Source organism: Mobula hypostoma, chromosome 9 (assembly GCF_963921235.1).
Source record: "Mobula hypostoma chromosome 9, sMobHyp1.1, whole genome shotgun sequence".
NCBI classification, from domain to species: Eukaryota; Metazoa; Chordata; class Chondrichthyes; order Myliobatiformes; family Myliobatidae; genus Mobula; species Mobula hypostoma.
The window spans coordinates 131,716,306-131,737,219 of NC_086105.1; the positions used below are offsets into that span (position 1 = coordinate 131,716,306).

A 20,914-nucleotide genomic window follows, 5' to 3' on the forward strand; every position below is an offset into this window, starting at 1 on the left:
TACTATCAACATCTTGGGGGTCACCATTGACAGGAATCTGAACTGGTCTAGCTATATGAACACTGTGGCTACCAGAGCAGGTCAAAGGCTAGAAATCCTGCAGGGTGTAACTCACCTCCTGACTTCCCAAAGCCCATCCACCATCTACAAGGCTCAGGCCAGGAGTGTAATGGAATACTCGCCACTCACCTGGATGAGTGCAGCTCCATCAACACTCAGGAAGCTCGACACCATCCAGTACAAGGCAGCCCACTGGATTGGTACCCCTTCCACAAGCATCCGGTCCCTCCACCATCGGCGAACAGTTGCAGCAGTGTGTACTGTCTACAAGATGCACTGCTTCAACACACCAAAGTTCCTAAGACAGCACCTTCCAGGCCCACAACCACTACCATTGAGAAGGATGAGAACAGCAGATACCTGGGAACGCCGCTGTTTAGAAATCCCCCATCCCGTAAATGAATAAATAAAACCAAAGTTGAAGCAACTGTGCTGTAGTTTCTGGGCTTATTCTTACTCCCATTTTTGAACTATGATACAACATACCCTACTCTCTGGTCCTCACAAACCACTCCTGTACTCAAAGAAGCTCATCGTCACTGCTCACAAACTTTCCTCCATTTTTCTTCAAATGCTTTCCATTCAGTCTTGGTGACCTACAGTAAATTCAAAGAAGAGAAAATCTGCAGATGCTGGAAATCCGAGCAACACACCCAAAATGCAGGAGGAACTCAGCAGGCCAGGCAGCGTCTATGGAAAAGAGTAAACAGTCGACGTTTCGGGCCGAGACCCTTCATCAGGACATCAGGAGTCGACTGTTTACTCTTTTCCATAAATGCTGTCTGGCCTGCTGAGTTCCTCCAGCGTCTTGTGAGTGTGTTACAGTAAACTCAGCCAACTTTCCTAATACCTCTCTGCTATCAATTTTTTTAATCAAATCCATGTCACAATTATACTTTCCTTGATAATTATATTCGAAACCCCCTCTTCCCTGGAGAAGACAGGTATAAAGTAGTCATTTAGTACCTTAAATGTGCTCTCAGCATCCACGTATAAGTTCTCATTTTTGTCCTCAGTAGCCCCCACACCTCCATGTATGAACCTTTGTACTATTCATATGTCTATACAACGTTTAGATTCCCATTTATATTGGCAGCTAATCTTATCTCATGCGCCTTCTTTACCTTTCGTATTTTAACTTTCACGTGCCCTCTGATATTTTGTAATCAGTCTGATTCTAACTGCCAGTTATAAACCCACAGTTGTCAAAAACAGCTGGATTGTTTTTTTGAAACCTTATCTCTCTCTGTCGTCCAGGGAGCTCTGGATTTCTTTTCTGTCTTTGTTCATCCTGGGAATGTGCTCATGCATATCTGAACTATCTCTTTCTCGGAGTTAGTCCTTTGTTCTGCTAGGCCTTTCAGTGTTTGCTTTAAGCTTATCTGGTTCAAATCAACTTTGATTGAACTTCCCCCAATTATTTTCACTTTGGATAGTTTTTCCCTCTTTTTCCATTAGTAACCAAAATTGGTGCGTCTCATTTCCTGGAACCAATTGGATCTTCACTATTATACACACTGGTTTAGAAAATTATCCTGAACACATTTCAGAGCTACTTCATCCTCACTGCCCTAACTCTATTACTATCTCTGCTTACGTAAACATAACTAAAGTTCTCCAGAACCACAACCTGAGTTTTGGCTCTTCTCAGTAATTTCTTAGAATCAGAATCAGGTTTATTGTCACTGTTGTTTTGTGGCAGCAGTGCAAAGCAAGCACAACAAATTGCTATAACCTACAACAAGTAAGTAAATAAATAGCAGAAAAGAATGGCCGGGTAGTGTTCATGGGTTCATGAGCCCACAAACATTACCCGCTGTACATGCTCCTCCATATCTTTCTCCCTCTTGGTGCCGAATAAGGTTACATCCAGCAGGTTAACATTTTCTCTACTGTATCTTCGCCAAACCAAACAGATTTTGCCTTTGATCCCTCTGGCACATGCTGTTTCTCCAACACTGTAATATTGTCTGAAATATGTATGCTGTCAGAGAAACCATGACATACGCTGCCAGTTTGCCATTTTAAATTGAAAACAGAATATATCAGGCCAGGCTTTCCATCTCCTGGTTTAGAAGCAAATGAATTTCACTCTGCTAGGATGAATATAATGCAGCACTGGAGATTGTTCCGTTCTGGACAAAATTTTATAAGGGAGATTGTAGATAACCATAAGACATAACAGAAGTATCAGGCCATTCGGCCCATTGAGTCTGCACCACCATTCCATCCTGGCCCTCTCAACCGCTCTCAACCCCATTCTTCTGCCTTCTCCCCATAACCTTTGATGCCCTAACTAATCAAGAACTTATCAACCTCGGCTTTAAATAGACCCAATGACCTGGTCTGTAGCAATGAGTTCCACAGATTCACCATCTTCTGGCTATATGGTTCCTCCCCATCACTTTTCTAAATGGATGTCCTTGCATTCTGAGGTTGTGTCTTCCGGTCCTAGACCTCCACACTATTGGAAACAACCTCTCCACGTTCACTCTATCTAGGCCTTTCAATATTCAAATTGCACCATTGTAAAGAAATTTATAAAGTATCAAGGCAAAATAATCACTAGATAAGGACAAGTAGATAGAAGTTCAAACATAATAAAAGTAAATCAGACGTAGATATCAGGAAACTCATCTCCATAGATCATGCAATGGGCTCTTGGAATGAGCAATCATATATTTCTATGGAAGTAAAGACCCAGTATTAATTTAATTAGGATGGATAAATTAAGATGGGCTAGTGTGCTATTATTGTCTATCAGTATCCTTTAATCTTGTTATATGCTGCCTATAAGGTCATTTCTCAAGGACTTCATTCTTGCTTCATAACTTAATCTGTAGTTTACACAGATCAGGTGTTTCTCACTGACCACCCGTGAATGTTATGTGGCTCTCAAAGTTGTATTTGCTTTCTTAAGTGAGATGAACAGTTTGTTGGATTTGCTGATTCCTGTTAGACAGTGATACAGGAATTGCCTAAGTTGTGGGGTGAGTAATGGACATTGAAAATAGGTGGGAATTCACCCACCAATGGACTTTGTAAACTTGTGCAAATCTCTGCTGAACTTGCACCGTTATATTCCTCTGGTGAAGTTTAGAAAAGCTGTATTATGTATCTATCATCTTGTTGGTGGGTGTAAATCAGAGCATACCAATAAAATGACCATACATACAATTTCACAATCATGCCACTGCTCCCTTGAATCAGCACATTTTGTGGCATAACGTCTCCTCTCTGAGCACAGTTGGTGACAATGCTGTAAAGCGTACTTAGTATTGTGAGTTTTCTTAACTGAATAGGTTTCTGCTCAAACTGCATTAAATTTAAACTTGACATTCATTGAGTGTGTTGGGGGAGCAATTTAGAACAGCATTCTTAGTTGGAGGATTTTTATGGCATTAAAGTGCTTCCTTGGTATTTAAGTTTGGTGATATGACAGTGACTAATTCAGCCGAAATTGTGTTTATTATAAAAAGGAGGCATCATCAGTCTTGTATTTGTGAGAAACCTAGAACTTAAAATAACTGAAAATCTCTAACAGTTACACAGAAGGGTTTGTTGATATATGGTATTCAATTATTCAGTTTTTTTAATATTAAAAGTTTTATAAGTGTCCTGGCAATTGGAAAAAGTTACAAATTAATGCCTCCTTTAAACTCCACAAGCAAGTACCATCAGCAGAAGTTCGAAGAAAATTTGTTAGCCAAGTACTCATAAGTCCCCATATACAACTCTGAGATCCATTTTCTTGTGGACATACTCAATAATAGAGCCTATGAAAGATCGCACCAACAGGGCAAACAATCAGTGTGCAAAAGACAACAAACTGCAAATACAAAAATAAAGAAAGTAATAATAATAAATATATAAACAATAAATATTAAGAACATGAGATGAAGAGTCCTTAAAAGTGAGATGAAGAGTCCATAGGTTGTGGGAACAGTCAGTAAAGTTGAGTGGTTATCCTACTGGTTCGAGAGCCTGATGGTTGAGAGGTAACAACTTTTCCTGAACCTGGTGGTGAAGCGTACCATGGTGATTAACACAATCTGGATTTCATGGTCAGACTTCCAACTTGAAGAATTTTAAACTGATGCCAAAGGTGGAATTGAAGGTTGGAGGTCCTCGCTCTCCTGCTCCTGGTGTTCAGTCTTGGATGAATGTTGTTGCCAAATCTAGGATGAATCCATAGAAACATCAGGCCCTTTTGTCTAAAGAACATTTTTTACGTGGGCAATAATTACTATTGTATTTAATGGTGACTGTAAAAAGAGTGCACACTGAACCAATAAAAGAAAGGTGAAATGAAGGAAAAAAATGTTCAGTATTATTTATTTTTTTATTTCCACAATTTGCCTTCTGTTGCACATTGTTTGCCTGCCAATATTGTTCATGTATTTATTTTCCCATAAATTTTATTCTAATTCTTTATTTTTCTGTAAATGCCTGCAAGAAAATGAAACTCAGAGTTGTATGTGGCAACATGTACTGTGTGTACTTTGATAATAAATTTTTAGTTTGACTTTGATGGTCAATGAAATGGTTTTCAGCTTTTTTGGAGCTCCTCCATCGATGTGTTGTTCACTTTCTACCTCTGCTATTGTGTCTTGATAGTTTTCCCATGGGAACTCTGCCAGATTTTTGTATAATGCAAAGAATTGAAGAATTAAACGGACACAGAAACCCGGCAGACGAAGGGATGTGCAGACTCTTACTACCTCCAACCCTGTTGTATCACAGCATTTGTTAATACTGAAAATTATTGTGAATATCTTTATGCATTATTGGCAAAAAATAAATACACTTTATTCATAATAAACAGTAGAAAGTATATCGTATAAGTTAAGATAATTTGTTGCCTATCTAAAGATGGTTTCTAGCACATGGCTCTACAAGGTCTGGAACCTACTTATAAACTCCAAGAGCTATTGCAGATGCAGAGGCTACTGGAGGAAATCGGCAAGCGAGTCAGGCAGCTTCTATGGAGGGGAATAAGCAGTCAGTGTTCCTGGGTCGAGACCTTTCATTAGGGCCTACTTAGCTGAAGAACTCCACATGCAGTTCATACACAACTGAAAATTTACCGCAGTGAAAGTTATTTACACAAAAACCATCAGCACATTAGACAAATGGAGGCCGTGGAAGAAAATTTGCAAGCATTGTGATTGCCCCAGATTCGTTTTACGTTCATTGAGACGGAGGAAGGGACAGTTGGCTCACAAATAGAGAAACCTTGTTGGCAGTATGAGAGGGAGAATAGGCAGATGATAGAGAAGAGATGCGCTCAGAACGATGGTTTGAGATGTGTCTATTTTAATGCGAGGAGTATCATGAACAAAGCGGATGAGCTTAGAGTGTGCATCAGTACTTGGAGCTATGATGTTGTGGCCATTACAGAGACTTGGATGGCTCAAGGACAGGAATGGTTACTTAGAGTGCCAGGCTTTAGATGCTTCAGAAAAGACAGGGAGGGAGGCAAAAGAGGTGGGGGTGTGGCGCTGCTGATCAGAGATAGTGTCATGGCTGCAGAAAAGGAGGATCATGGAGGGATTGTCTACTGGGTCTTGGTGGGTGGAAGTTAGGGACAGGAAAGGGTCAATAATTCTACTGGTTGTTTTTTATAGAACAACCAATAGTAACAGGGACATTGAGGGGCAGATAGGGAGGCAGATTCTGGAAAGGTGTAATAATAACAGGGTTGTCATGGTCGGAGATTTTAATTTCCCAAATATTGATCGGTATCTCCCTAGAGCAAGGGGTTTAGATGGAGTGGAGTTTGTTAGGTGTGTTCAGGAAGGTTTCCTGACACAATATGTAGATAAGCCTACAAGAGGAGAAGATGTACTTGATCTGGTATTGGGAAATGAACCTGGTCAGGTGTCAGGTCTCTCAGTCGGAGAGCATTTTGGAGATAGTGATCACAATTCTATCTTCTTTACCATAGCATTGGAGAGGGATAGGAACAAACACGTTAGGAAAGTGTTTAAGGGGAAATATGAGGCTATCAGGCAGGAAGTTGGAATCTTAAACTGGGAAGGGATGCTCTCAGAGAAATGTATGGCAGAAATATGGCAAATGTTCAAGGGATATTTGCATGGTGTTCCGCACGGTACGTTCTAATGAGACAGGGAAAGGATGGTAGGGTACAGGAACCATGGTGTACAAAGGCTTTTGAAAATCTAGTCAAGAAGAAAAGAAAAGCTTACGAAAGGTTCAAAAAACTAGGTAATGATAGAGGTCTAGAAAATTATACGGCTAGCAGGAAGGAGCTGAAAAATGAAATTAGGAGACCCAGCAGGGGCAATGAGAAGGTCTTGGCGAACAGGATTAAGGAAAATCCCAAGGCATTCTACAAGAAGGCAAATAGTGGTTGTAGACAGTCATATTCTGCTTGGAGGTTGGTGACCTGTGGTGTGCCTCAGGGATCTGTTCTGGTACTCCTTCTCTTCGTGATTTTTATAAATGACCTGGATAGGAAGTGGAGGGATGGGTTAGTAAGTTTGCTGTGACACAAAGGTTGGGGGTGTTGTGGATAGTGTGGAGGGCTGTCAGAGGTTACAGCAGGACATTAATAGGATGCAAAACTGGGCTGAGAAGTGGCAGATGGAGTTCATCCCAGATAAGTGTAACGTGGTTCATTTTGGTAGGTCAAGTATGATGGTAGAATATAGTATTAATGGTAAGACCATTGGCAGTGTGGAGGATCAGAGGGATCTTGGGGTCTGAGTCCATCGGACACTCAAAGCTGCTGCTCAGGTTGACTCTGTGGTTAAGAAGGCATACGGAGCATTGGCCTTCATCAACTGTGGGATTGAGTTCAATAGCCGAGAGGTAATGTTACAGCTATGTAGGACCCTGGTCAGACCCCACTTGGAGTACTGTGCTCAGTTCTGGTCACCTCACTACAGGAAGTATGTGGAAACTATAGAAAGGGAGCAGAGGATATTTACAAGGATGTTGCCTGAATTGGGGAGCATGCCTTATGAGAATAAGTTGAGTGAACTTGGCCTTTTCTCCTTGGAGCAACGGAGGATGAGATAAGATGATGAGAGGCATTGATCGTGTGGATAGTCAGAGGCTTTTCCCAGGGCTGAAATGGCTAACACAAGAGGGCACAGTTTTAAGGTGCTTGGAAGTAGGTACAGAGGAGATGTCAGGGGTAAGTCTTTACACAGAGAGTGGTGAGTGTATGGAATGGGCTGCCAGTGATGATGGGGGAGGCAGATATGATAGGGACTGTTAAGAGACTCCTGGATAGGTGCATGGAGCTTAGAAAATTAGAGGGTTATGCATAACCCTAGGTAGCTTCTAAAGTAAGTACGTGTTTGGCACAGCTTTGTGGGCTGAAGGGCCTGTATTGAGCCGTAGGTTTTCTGTTTCTATGTTTCTATGAAATTCACCTGCATTGCTGTCCCACCCTTTGTGGATGGTATCATGGCGCAGGGGACAGAGTGCTTCTGACCAACTCCAGTGACCCAAGTTCAATCCCAACCAGCCGTGTCTGTGTGGAGTTGGCTCGTTTTCACATCACCATTGGCAACAGTGCTCATGGTCATTGTCAAGGCTATCAGTGAATAAGGACATGTCAATTTAATAAATTAAACCACTTTTTGTGAAATCAACTCCCAGCAGGATGTCAAACCCTGAGAAAACAACGGCTTCTCTTTTGAACACTTAATGTGTGCAAATAGAATCTACTAAAATCTTCTAAGGCACTTGACTTGAGTTTTAACATCCAAAACATTGAGCACAAACAACTGAAAGAGGTATTAGGGCAATTGATGGTTTTGTGAAAGAGGTACATTTTAATTTGTGTCTTAAGGGGCAAAGATAGGGGGGAAACGGTCAGGATATTGAAGACAAAGACTGAAGACAGAGCAATTAAATACAAGATGAACAAGAAATCGGAATGAAAGTGTGTGAATATCTCAGAGGGTGGGGAGGAGAGAAAGTGGCTTGCTGTGTTATGTGTGAATGCATACATTCATGGAAGATTCCCTCCTGTGCTATGGATAGTAAATTAATACAGAAACAAAGCATTCTGCAAAATTCGGGCAAACATGGTGACACGGTGGCGTAGCTATTAGAGAAACTGCTTCACAACTCTAATGGCCTGGGTCCAATCCCGACTTCAGATAGTGTCTGTGCAGAGTTTGTATGTTCTTCCTGTGACTACTTTCCCCTCACATTCCAAACGTGTGGGTTTGTACACTGTGAATCGCCCCTGTCGTATAAGTGAGTGGCCAGATCTGGGGGCAGTTGACTGGAATGAGGGGGCCAATAAGAAGTGGTCAGTGTAAACGGGTATCTAATGGTGAAGTAAACTCAGTGGACTGAAGGCCAGTTTGTATGCTGTATAATTCACATTTGTTTTAAACTTCCAGTTCTATACAAATCTCCATAATATCAAAGGGCTTTTGCTCTGCAATACTACATGTGCGTACACTCACAGAATAATGATAACATGAGGCCAGTGCATGTAAAAGTGAAGATTTATTTACTTATTTATACAGTGCGGTAATCAATGAGCCAGCGCCTCCCAATTACAATGTGATGAGTTAACCTACTAATCTGTATATTTTCGGAATGTAGAGCACCTGGAGGAAACCAGTCACAGGGAGAACGTACAAAAACCTTAGAGATGGTGGCGGAATTGAACCTGGATCACTGGCGCTGTAACAGTGCTTCGCCAACCGCTGTGCAACCATGCTGCTCCAGTCCACATTTATTTAGCACTCTTCAATCGAATGTAATAAAACAGAACGTTCAGCAGGACGGGCAGCATCTGTGGTAAGAGAGAGCTTGTATGGTGTGTCCATATATCAGGTGTTCAAAGCCTGGGGAGAGCCTGCAGGTAATAAAAGTTGGAAAATTAATTCATTGAGATACAACGTGGAACAGGACCTTCCAGCCTTTCGAACCACGCCACCCAGCAATCCCCTGATTTAATCCTAGCCTATTACAGGACAATATACAATGACCAGTTAACCTACCAATCAGTAGGTCTTTCTTTAGATTGTGGGAGGTATCTGGAGCGCTTGGTGGAAACCCATGCAGTCATGGGGAGAACGTACAAACTCCTTACAGGCAGTGGTGGGAATTGAACCTGGGTCACTTTTACTGTAAAGTGTGGTGATAACCTCTACACCACTGTGCTGCCCAAAAATCATTATACTAGCAGTATATTTCAGAGGATGTTAAGAAACACTTGAACAACAACCCTTTCAATGAACATTAATATGATAATAGTGTGCACCTAGCAACAAAATCCTTTACCAGAAGGATAGTAACAGTGCAGGAACGTGCCTAACTACCCCCTTCTCAAGCAGCTTCCTTCCCATTGATGAGAGAGACTGGAGGATCTGGGTGGTCTGATAACATGTGCCCAAGGTGCTGCCAGATCCCAGCAATGGCCCCTACTCACTGTGTAGGCCAGGCTGAGGCCCAGAGCTCCCCACTCACTGTGTAGGCCAGACTGAGGCCCAGAGCTCCCCACTCACGGTGTAGGCCAGGCTGAGGCCCAGAGCCCCCAACTAGCTCACTGTGTAGACCAGACTGAGGCTCAGAGTACATATCACAGACATCCCACCTCTTCCAGAAGATCCGGGAGTCTCCCGCATATCAATAGTGGCTCCCTGACGCCCGGAAATTATGTACAATATCCCGGAAATAGATTTTTTTGAGAGGGAGAGGGAGAGCGAGCATCCTGATTGGTCTCTCTTCGTGCTAAGAGTGGTCCCCAACTACCGGGCCGTGAGGAAACAATATGATTTGGCGATATGAAACGATATGAGTCATTTGCACCTTTCCTCATTCCCTGTCACGCACTGTTGAGCTTGAACGCACGTGAGGTCATGACCCGCTCGTCATCCGTGTCAGCGCGGCAAGGAGATCAACTCCTCAAGCTTGTAAATGATGACGGGCTGAAAAGTTTGTTTGACATAACATCTCTGCCAGCATTCTGGATCAAAGTCAAGGCTGAATATCCTGAGATAGCCACGAAAGCACTGAAAACGTTGCTTCCATCCAACATCATATCGCTGCGAAGCGGAGTTTTCTGCAATGAATGCAAGGAAAACTAAATTGCGGAATAGACTGGACATAAGGAACCCCCTTTGAGTATCGCTGTCTCCCCTCACCCCTCGATGGGACCGTGTTGTTGTAGGAAAACAAGCCCAGGGCTCGCACTGATTCAGCAATATTGGTGTGTTGCAATGATTTTATATGTTCATACGGGGAAAATATGCGCTGTGTGTTTAATATCCGAATGTTACTTAAAATGTTATGATGCTATTGACTTATCATCTATATTCCGGTCGTGATTAACATCCCCCCCTCCCACCGGTCGGCCGGTCCGCAAGAATATTGTCAATATTAAACCGGTCTGCGGTGCAAAAAATGTTGGGGACCCCTGCTAAGTAGACCTATCAGTTTTCTCTGTGGGCGGCTTTACAGTCGACCTCAAAAATAATGACAGTGTTGCTGGCTGCACTGTTTGCAACAGTGACTTTTCTATTGCCCATGGTGGGTTAAAATGTAAAAGACATGTTGAGGTGAGTTTAATAGGTGTCATCTGTTCATTAACATAGCTAACGTTATTTAAATTAGCTGGCTAGCTGCTAGGGAGCTACGCTATTGATGTCCCACGTGATGAGGCCAAGCTCCCTGTAGACTTGCTTGAAGTTGTAATAGAATAAACATGATAATATAATATAATATAAGCACATATTTTAAGGTCACATTTGCTGCATGTTGCTGGTGAACACAGCAGGCCAGGCAGCATCTCTAGGAAGAGGTACAGTCGATGTTTCAGGCCGAGACCCTTCATCAGAACTGACGAAGGGTCTCGGCCTGAAATGTCGACTGTACCTCTTCCTAGAGATGCTGCCTGGCCTGCTGCGTTCACCAGCAACTTTGATGTGTGTTGCTTCAATTTCCAGCATCTGCAGAATTCCTGTGATTACATACACCCTTGGAGGTTGGCGGGCGGGGGTGGGGGAGATATGGTGTTGTTGGGGGGGGGAGTGGGGGTGCTACCTCCCTGAAATGAGTTTTTGCAGGGTAGGATGTCTGATATCAGCTCAGGGTAGTCACACTGCCCGTCCCACCTCACCCATCATGTTGCCTCGGTATCTCACTCTACCCGTGACGATGAGGCCATCTTAATTGTTTGATTTCTGTGAGAGAGACAGCTGAGTTCTCTTAACACAGAGTGGACAGCAGTGATGAAGGTAGGAATTTATACCAGGTTCCCAGTTCTGTAGCCTGTCAGTAATGTTTTGCTCAGTATATTATGCTCTATTGTTTGTGGTCACACAGATCAAAGGATGTGCTGTGTTTTTATATTTAATATATCAGTAATCTTTGAGTGATATTGTAAATGTATTGTTTGATTAATCTTTCTATGTTTGCTTACATAATTCATTACAGGTTATGTGTAAAAGTATGTGAATGGCATATGTCAATAGACCACCATGTCATACGTCCATGCCTCACTGAAGTAAAATGAAGTAGACATGTTATCCCCGGGTTCCTGTGTTTGTCACTTGCTTAGTTTCTGGAGTTACAAAACACAGCATGCTCCTTCCTCAAAACTCACCCTGAGGCTAAATGAGGTAGAGGTGTGTAGCCAACAAAGTAATCTTGAATTATAACCACTATGGAATTGTATTCTGGGTAGAAAGGTGGAGGATCTAATTGTTTGCAATTGATTTAGTTTTGAAAGCCCAGTATCCCACAGATCGATAGGGCTAGGCAGATTAATAGTTCGGCATAGACTAGGGAGGCCAAAGGGCCTGTTTCTGTGCCGTAATGTTCTATGACTCTATACCCTGTTAAATCTGAAGTTACAATTTTTCTACATTGACGCCACTTCATGGCTTCTGGGAATTTATCCTGCTTAGCCTCAAAATAAGGTGGCCTCTGAATATGGACTCAGTTTTGGCTTGTGTCTTCTGTTCCAGGACAGTACTGGGCCCCTATGGGGTAGACCGGAGAGTACACTGCGTAGACTTTACAGACTGTGAAAATGGACTAGGTGAGTGACCTCATTATATGTACAAATGGGGAAGAGAATTTTTAATCACATGATGTGTTAGAATTCTTCTTATTAATAAATGTATCTCCTTCCAGTATTTTTTTCCTTCTCCTTTCATCTTCATCTATTCCCCTCTTACCTCTTCTCCTTACCTACCTATCACCTTCCCCTAGGTTCCATCCTATTTCCCTTTCTCTTCTGTCCCACTCTCCTCTCCTATCAGATTCCTTCCTCTTCCACCCTTTATCTTTCCTACCTACCTGGCTTCACCTATCACCTTTTAGCTATCTTCCTCCTCTTCCCCTCACCTTTTTATTATGGCATCCTCCCCCTTCCCTTCCAGTGTTGAAGAAGGGTCTTGGCCCGAGATGTCAACCGTTTATCAATTTCCATAGGTGCTGCCTGACCTGCTGAGTTCCTCAAGTGTTTTGTGTGTGTTGCTCTGGATTTCCAGCATCTGTAGAATCTCTTGTGTTTGTAAGCTTATTCTTTGTGCTTCTTGATGTCACCTTGTTGAAGTCTCAACTCTGTATTCTGTTTTGTTTATATGGTTTTCCTATTACAGCACAGGCTGAAATATTCCATGAATAACCTCCCCTCCTCTGCAACCCTCTGGGAAATGCAGACACATTTGATCAGCTTCCTCGCTCATCACAAACCTAATTGCTCCAGAATTAGTGACCATGCCATCAACTGCCAAAGGCCTTAATCTCTCCACCTCTCTTTACCCCTTTAGACACTGCTTAAAATATACTCCACTGATGAAACTTTTGATCATGTTGCCAGTACTTACTGTACTGACATCAACTTTCAGTTCGTTAATCCTTGGAAGATTTTTGCCACGTTGAGGTTGTAAGTGGTAGCTATTGTTTCCCAAGGCCTGACTTCCCGTTGAAGGTTGGCTCCACAATCACTGTTCACATTCTGAAAACGACCATGGATTTATTCGCAGGTAACCTCGATGATGACAGGTTTTGTGATCACGTGGGCCTTGTGAGTGATTGTAATCCTGTACTAAAGTAAAACTCTCAGACACCTAATGGAAGACACTGAACAATGCCATAAATAAATTTCTCCCCTTTCTAACCCAGAGCTGGGGAGTTGAGTTGATGATCATTGAAGACAAGAAAAACAGGAAATGAATATGCAAATATATAAACTAGAAGCATGGCTAGGCTCCTCCCCCATTCCCTATGAGTCAATTATCATTCAAATACATCTTCCCCTCCTTCTGTGGTAACTTTTCACCCCTTTGCTTACTACAAATCTATCTAACTCTGCCCTAAAGATATTTAAAAACTCTACTTCCACTATCCATTGAGAAAGAGACAAACAAAAAAAAATCTCTGTCCTCATTTTAAAACAGTGACCCTTAGTTTTAAATTCTCCCACAAAGAGAAACCTCCTCTCCATTTTTTGTTAAAGCCTCTCATGACGATTTTTTTAGTTAGGTCCTTGCTCACTGCTGTTCTGAACTCCAGTGAGTACAGGCCTCGCCTGCCCAATTGTTTCTCTTAATAAAACACAGCCTACAGTGGACCCTCATTGTCTGGACACCTCACAACTTGTTACAAATAAAGGAAGAAACCAAAGATTGTGCCTTACCAGTACAGACTCACTGGAACAAGGGAACTATTTTTTTATGGTCAAAAAATTCATCTGCTTACAATAACCAGAGTTTACTACAGAGAAAACAAAACCGACCATTTGAAAGAATTGAATCTGTTGTTTGCTTAAAACATGAGATCAGAGCATAATTATAACTAGTATGGACAGTTAATAAAAAAAACAGATGGAGGGTGAGCTGATGTTGTCTTGCCTTGTCTGTGACTGGTTTTGATTCAGAGGAGCATGAAGAGCAAATAAATTAATTCTGTGACAGTTGTTTGGGAGGCATTTGGATTAAGCCCTGCTACATTCTCTCGTTCATTTCTATTACCTTCCTCCTCTTGGAGGGCACCCTTCTTGTTGCAATGTGTTTATCTAAATGATTTAATCCCCATCACAGCAGGACACTATAATAAACTTGCCAGTGATGATTCCCACCCCACAATAAAATTCTGTCTCCTTCCTCCCTGTTTTAACACAGTCCCGCGTGTACGCGTTGTACCCTGCAGCAGCAAGCAATGTTTAGACAGGTTTAGTAAAGTTATTGAATTAAAATATTGTCCCTTGAGTTCAGTTAGCAGACTGGAACTCTGCAGGCCTGACAGTTTTCCACAAAATGGTAACAAACACTTACTTTCCTTGGCCAGAGGATCATGGTGCAGAGAAGTTACAATAAAATCCTACAGAGGGTAGTGGGTATGGCCCAGTACGTTACAGATAAGGCTCTCCCCACCATTGAGCACAATCTACATGGAGCACTGTCATAGGAAAGCAGCTTCCATCATGAAGGGTCCCCACATGCTGTCTTCTCACTGCTGCTATCAGGAAGGAGGTACTGTATAGAAGTTAGCACCCCTCAACCATCAGGCCCTTGAACCAGTGGGTAGTGCCAAGTTGGGATGGAACATAAGAACATAAGAAATAGGAGCAGGAGTAGGTCTTCTGGCCCGTCGAGCCTGCTTTGCTATTCAATAAGATCGTGGCTGATCTGACCATGGACTCATCTCCACCTAGCTGCCTTTTCCCCGTAACCCTTAATTCCCCTACTATGCAAAAATCTATCCAACCTTGTCTTAAATATGTTTACTGAGGTAGCCTCCACTGCTTCATTGGGATTGGGCAGAGAATTCCACAGATTCACCACCCTCTGGGAAAAGCAGTTCCTCCTCATCTCCGTCCTAAATTTAGTCCCCCGAATCTTGAGGCTATGTCCCCTAGTTCTAGTCTCACCTACCAGTGGAGACAATTTTCCTGCCTCTATCTCATCTATCCCTTTCATCATTTTATACGTTTATATGAGAGTTGGAAGGCTGGTGCAAATGAATGATAGATGGAGGGAGACAAAGGGAGAGAAAAGAAACAAACAATAAATGGGAAGACACACACAAAGTGCTGGAGGAACTCAGCTGGTCAGTCTGCACCTGTGGAGAGGATGTTTCGGGCCGAGACCCGTCATCGGGACAGCAGATGGAGCAGGAAGAGGGAAAGGAAGTGTTAGGGTGGGAGGCAGCTGCTGGAGGAAGATTGGCAGCGACACCAGAGCTAAATTTCAAAGAGCAATGGAGACAAGAATTGGAACTGTGATAAATAAAGTAGGTTAAAATGGGAATGAGCTGCCTCTAACATTTCCAGGCAGTGAGCTGTTAGGATTTAAATGAGGCACAGGCCAAAATAGTGCAGGCCTCTGAAGTCCTGTATGAGTTAACAACTCTCCATACCATTCTGCTGCCCACAGCAGGTTAAACATCAGGGCCCAAAGACCTGCATCTATTCTAACGCTGGGAGCCACACATCAAGCGACGTCACTCAGCAAACCACAGCAGTCGAACCTAATGCAGAAAGACCATTTAAAATCTCTCATCTTGGGCGCTCTACTGAACCATTGCCAAGGAAACCACGGGTGGCTATCGGTATGCCATCTCAACCTCTGACCTCTAATTTCTTACTTCATTTCCCCTCCCCCACCCACCCACCACCTTCCCCTTCACTTTGCCTCATCCATCACCTGCCAGCTTGTGCTCCTACCCCTCCACCCACCCTCCTATTGCGGTATGCAGGCCTCTCCTTCACATGTTCTACCACCCCGTTGCCACCAGCACAACCTTCTACGTGGTGATGTGCTGGGGAACTGGCATCAGTACGGGTGATGCCAACAGGCTTAATATACTGATTAGAAAGGCTGGTTCTGTTAAGGAGGCAAACTGGACACACTGGAGGCTGTGGTAGAACAAAGGACCCTATGGAAAATCCTGGCAATTCTGGACAATGTTTCTCACCCTCTGCATGCCACCTTGGCTGAAGAGAGGAGCACTTTTAGTAATAGACCAAGACAACTGTGCTGCTCCAAAGAGTGCTATATGAGGTAATTTTACCCTCAGCCATTAGGCTCTATGAGTCAACCTGTATCTGGGAAAGTGATGATCCCCTCCTGTTAGACTGTTTGAGGTAACTTATTTTTTTATTTACTCTTACTTCTCTTCTAATATTTGTATATCTGTGCACTTGTAATGCTACTGTGACACTGTAATTCATTTGGGATCAATAAAGTATCTATCAATCTATTCTGGCTTCTGTTCCCTTCTTTTCCAGTCCTGAATGAGGTTCTCGGCCCAAAACATCGACTCTTTATTCCCCTCCATAGATGCTGCCTGACCTGCTGAGTCCCTCAAGCATTTTGTGTGCCTTGCTGAAGATTTCCAGCATCTGCAGAATCTCTTGTGTTTATGACCTCTAACATCTGTGCTTTTAAACAGGGATACTGTCGGGAAAGGACATGGTAAAGAGAGAATTTATCTGTCAGTGTTTACAACTAGAGGGGAGAGGGCTCGGAGAAAGCGGTCCTCCTTTGGAATGACTTGCAGCAAAGCATGTTAGGAAAGATCGTGTATAACTAGGGAAGAAGTCATTACTGCCTCCGACCATTTGCACAACCTCCTTTTTACACCAGGATGGCAGCTACAAACTGAATCTATGACCTCTCCCTGTTTGTGAGAGTCAGGTTGTTTCAATTGGTTAAACTCTTTATGATTAAATCTTTACTAATCCTCTCCCTGATCAGCTGGGCAGTTTGGCTTAGTCTCACCATGTGCCCTTTCGACATTAAGACGCACATCACTTGCCTTTACATTTGGATGGTTTTTATAATACTCCAATGTTCCTGTCTGTGTTCCTAACGATGCCTTTGTTAACCCACAGATGGCTCTGCAGCCACTTATGCAAACATTGTGCTCTTGAAATCTGTTTCCATGGAAAAAATTTACTTGTCCGAGCAACTATTCACTTGTTCAAATGTTCCCCCGGATGAAGGTGACATCAGAATAATTTCTACAGGACCTAATTATCCTTGAATCCATCATCGTGTCATTATGGAAGTTTACATTTTTTTCATTAGACCTGCCCTGCAGGGTAGATAATTCAGGACTCAAGTGTGATACATTTGTAGAGCACATTTTACAGCCTGAAGCATGTTCAGACATAGAACAGTAGAGAACAATACTGGCCCTTCAGCCTATGATGGTGTGCCAAACTTTTAACCTACTTCAAGATCAATCTAACCCTTCCCTCCCGCATCCTCCTTCACTTCAAGGAGAAAAGCCAAACCTCGTTCAACCTATCCTATTAAGACAAGCTCTCCAATCCAAGCAGAATCCTGGTAAATCTACTCTGCACCCTCTCTAAAGCTTCCACATCCTTCCTACAATGAGTTCACCAGAACTGAACATAGTACTCCAAGTGTGGTCTAACCAGAATTTTATAGATCTGCAATACCATCTCATGGTTCTTAAACTCAATCCATGGAATAACGAAGGCCAACACGCCACACACCTTCTTATCCACCCTATCAACCTGCACAGTAATGTTGAGGGATCTATGGATGTGGACTCCAAGATTCCCCTCTTCCTCCACACTGTTCAGAATCCTGTCAGAAATCTTCTACTCTGTCTTCAAGTTTGGCATTCCAAAGTGTGTCATTTCCCATTTCTCTGGATTGAACTGAATCTACCACTTCTCAGCCCAGATCTGCAGCATATAAATGTCATGTTGTAACCTACGACAGACTTCTACAATATCCGCAATCTCTCTCTCCCCCTCCCTCCCTCTCTTGCTCACTTTCTCTCTCTCTTTTGCTCTCTCTCTCTCTCTTTCTCTCTCCCTCACGTGGGAAGTTCTTCACTCAGAGGGTGGTGTGAGTACAAAACAAGCTGCAGTCGTGGATATAGGTTGGATTACAAGATTTAAAAGAAGTTGGGATAGGTACATGGATGGGGGAGGTATGGAGGGCCCTGGTCCGGGTGCGGGTTGATGGGACGAGGCAGGGTAACAGTTTGGAACAGACAATATGGGCCAAAGTGCCTGTTTCTGTGCTGTCCTGCTCTATGATTCTATAACTTCAGGAGTAATTGGACAGACGACACCTGATTGCAGTTCTGATTTCCCCCCGGAATCTGCCCCCTCCCCTCCAAGCCACCGTTAATCCTGCACATGACCGAGGGGTTTTGTCCAAGTGCTCCAGCTTCCTCCATGTTCCAAGGATGTATGGTTAGGCTTATCACGTGGTGGGCATGCCTCGTTGGTGCTGGAAGCATGGCGACAAATGCGAGCTGCCCCGCACAAACTTTATTGGTTTGATGTGATGAAAAGTAGCACATTTCAGTGTGTGTGCCAATGCTAGTCGTTATATTATGACTAATATATACTGCCATCCCGTTATCATCGCTGGGTCAAAACCCTGGACAGCATTGTGGGTATACCCTCGCATCAAGAGCTCCAACTGTCCAAGGCAGCTCATCACTTTCTCAACAGCAATTATGCAATTATATATAGGCATCCGTTAGTTTCATGAGATCATGGATTTGCACCTTGGAAGGTTTCCAGGGCGCAGGCCTGGGCAAGGTTGTATGGAAGACCAGCAGTTGCCCATGCTGCAAGTCTCCCCTCTCCACGTCACTGCTGTTGTCCAAGGGAAGGGCATTAGGACCCATACAGCTTGGCTCCGGTGTCGTCGCAGAGCAATGTGTGGTTAAGTGCCTTTCTCAAGGACACAACCTGCTGCCTCAGATGAGGCTTGAACTAGCAACCTTCAGATCACTAGACCGATGCCTTAACCACTTGGCCACACGCCAACAGCAGTTAGGGATGGACAATTAAATGCTGGATCAGCCTGTGGAATTAATGATGAATATCTCCATGGAAAGGATGTGATTACACTGGAGAGGGGACATAGGCGACTTACAATGATGTTGCCTGCACTGGAGCAGTTCAACTACAAGGAATACCTGAAGAGGCTGGGCTTGTTTATCATGGAGTAGAGGAGACCCAGAGGTGACCTGACAGAGATATACAAAACTATAAGGGAGATAGGTAGAGCAAATAGTACGAATCCTGTTCTCTTGGTGGGGTGTCTAAGACAAGAGGTTTAAGTTGAGAGCTAGGAGATTGAGAGGGGGTTTGAAGGTGGATTTTTTTCACCCAGGAAGTGTTCAGAATCTGGAGCACACTCCCTGAAGGGGTGGCTAAGGGAGGTAATCTCACAACATTGAAAAGGCATCCAGGTAAGTGCTTGAATTGCCAAAGTATAGAGGCTACAGACCAAATGTAAGCGGATGGGATTAGCTTTGATAAATATAAGGGTCAGGTGGACAAGTAGGCAGTTCAAAGTTTCAAAGTTCAAAGTAAACGTATGAGAAACATAGAAAACCTACAGCACAATACAGGCCCTTTGGCCCACAAAGCTGTACCAAACCATGTACTTTAGAAATTACCTGGGGTTACCCATTGCCCTCTATTTTTCTAAGCTCCATGTACCTATCCAGGAGTCTCTTAAAAGACCCTATCGTATCTGCCACCGCCACCATTGCCATATGCCCGTTCCACACACTCACCACTCTCTGCATCAAAAAACTTGCTCTTGACATCTCCTCTGTACCTACTTCCAAGCACTTTAAAACTGTGCCCTCTCAAATTAGCCATTTCAGCCCTGGGAAAAAAACCTCCGACTATCCAATGATCAATGCCTGTCATCATCTTATACACCTCTAATAGATGCTCCAAGGAGAAAAGGCTGAGTTCAGTCAACCTATTCTCATAAGGCATGCTCCCCAATTCAGGCAACATCCTTGTAAATCTCCTCTGCACCCTTTCTATAGTTTCCACATCCTTCCTGTAGTGAAGTGACCAGAAATGAGCACAGTACTCCAAGTGGGGCCTAACCAGGGTCCTATATAGCTGTAACATTACCTCTCAGCTCTTAAACTCAGTCCCATGGTTGATGAAGGCCAATGCACCGTATGCCTTCTTAACCACAGAGCCAAACTGCGTAGCAGCTTTGAGTGTCCTATGGACTCGGACCCCAAGATCCCTCTGATCCTCCACACTGCCAAGAGTCTTACCATTAATACTATATTCTGCCATCATATTTGATCTACCAAGATGAACCACCTCACACTTATCTGGGTTGAACTCCATCTGCCATTTCTCAGCCCAGTTTTGCATCCTATCAATGTCCTGCTGTAACTTCTGACAGCCCTCCACACTATCCACAACACCCCCAACCTTTGTGTCATCAGCAAACTTACTAACCCATCCCTCCACTTCCTCATCCAGGTCATTTATAAAAATCACAAAGAGAAGGGGTCCCAGAACAGATCCCTGAGGCACACCACTGGTCACTGACCTCCATGCAGAATATGACCTGTCTACAACCACTGTTTGCCTTCTGTGGGCAAGCCAGTTCTGGATCCACAAAGCAATGTCCCCTTGGATCCCATGCACCCTTACTTTCTCAATAAGCCTTGCATGGGGTACCTTATCAAATGCCTTGCTGAAATCCATATAGACTACATCTGCTGCTCTACCTTCATCAATGCGTTTAGTCACATCCTCAAAAAATTCAATCAGGCTCGTAAGACACAACCTGCCCTTGAAAAAGCCGTGTTGACTATTCCAAATCATATTATGCCTCTCCAAATGTTCATAAATCCTGCCTCTCAGGATCTTCTCCATCAACTTACCAACCACATATGATATCAAAATATATATACTATATAAATACTGTAAGGAGATAAGTCTGCGCGGAAAAAAAAACAAATCATGAAACAATAAAAGTAAGCAAGTAAAATCAGAACTGAAGTTCATGGAAGTGAGTTCACAGCCACAAAGCCAGTCACAGCCAATGCAGGAGCCCGTTGACTGCAGGCCATTGCCTCA

The 20,914-nt window shown here is 43.3% G+C and overlaps 1 protein-coding gene across 1 annotated transcript in view; it reads left to right on the forward strand.

Moving 5' to 3' along the window:
- The window catches only part of si:dkeyp-72e1.9 (syntaxin-binding protein 4), a 132,316-nt gene that overhangs the window by 18,901 nt on the left and 92,501 nt on the right, over positions 1-20,914 (forward strand). Inside the window, exon 2 of the mRNA XM_063059192.1 lies at positions 12,027-12,100. Coding sequence (XP_062915262.1) covers positions 12,027-12,100 — 74 coding nt within the window. The remainder of the gene's footprint in view (positions 1-12,026; positions 12,101-20,914) is intronic.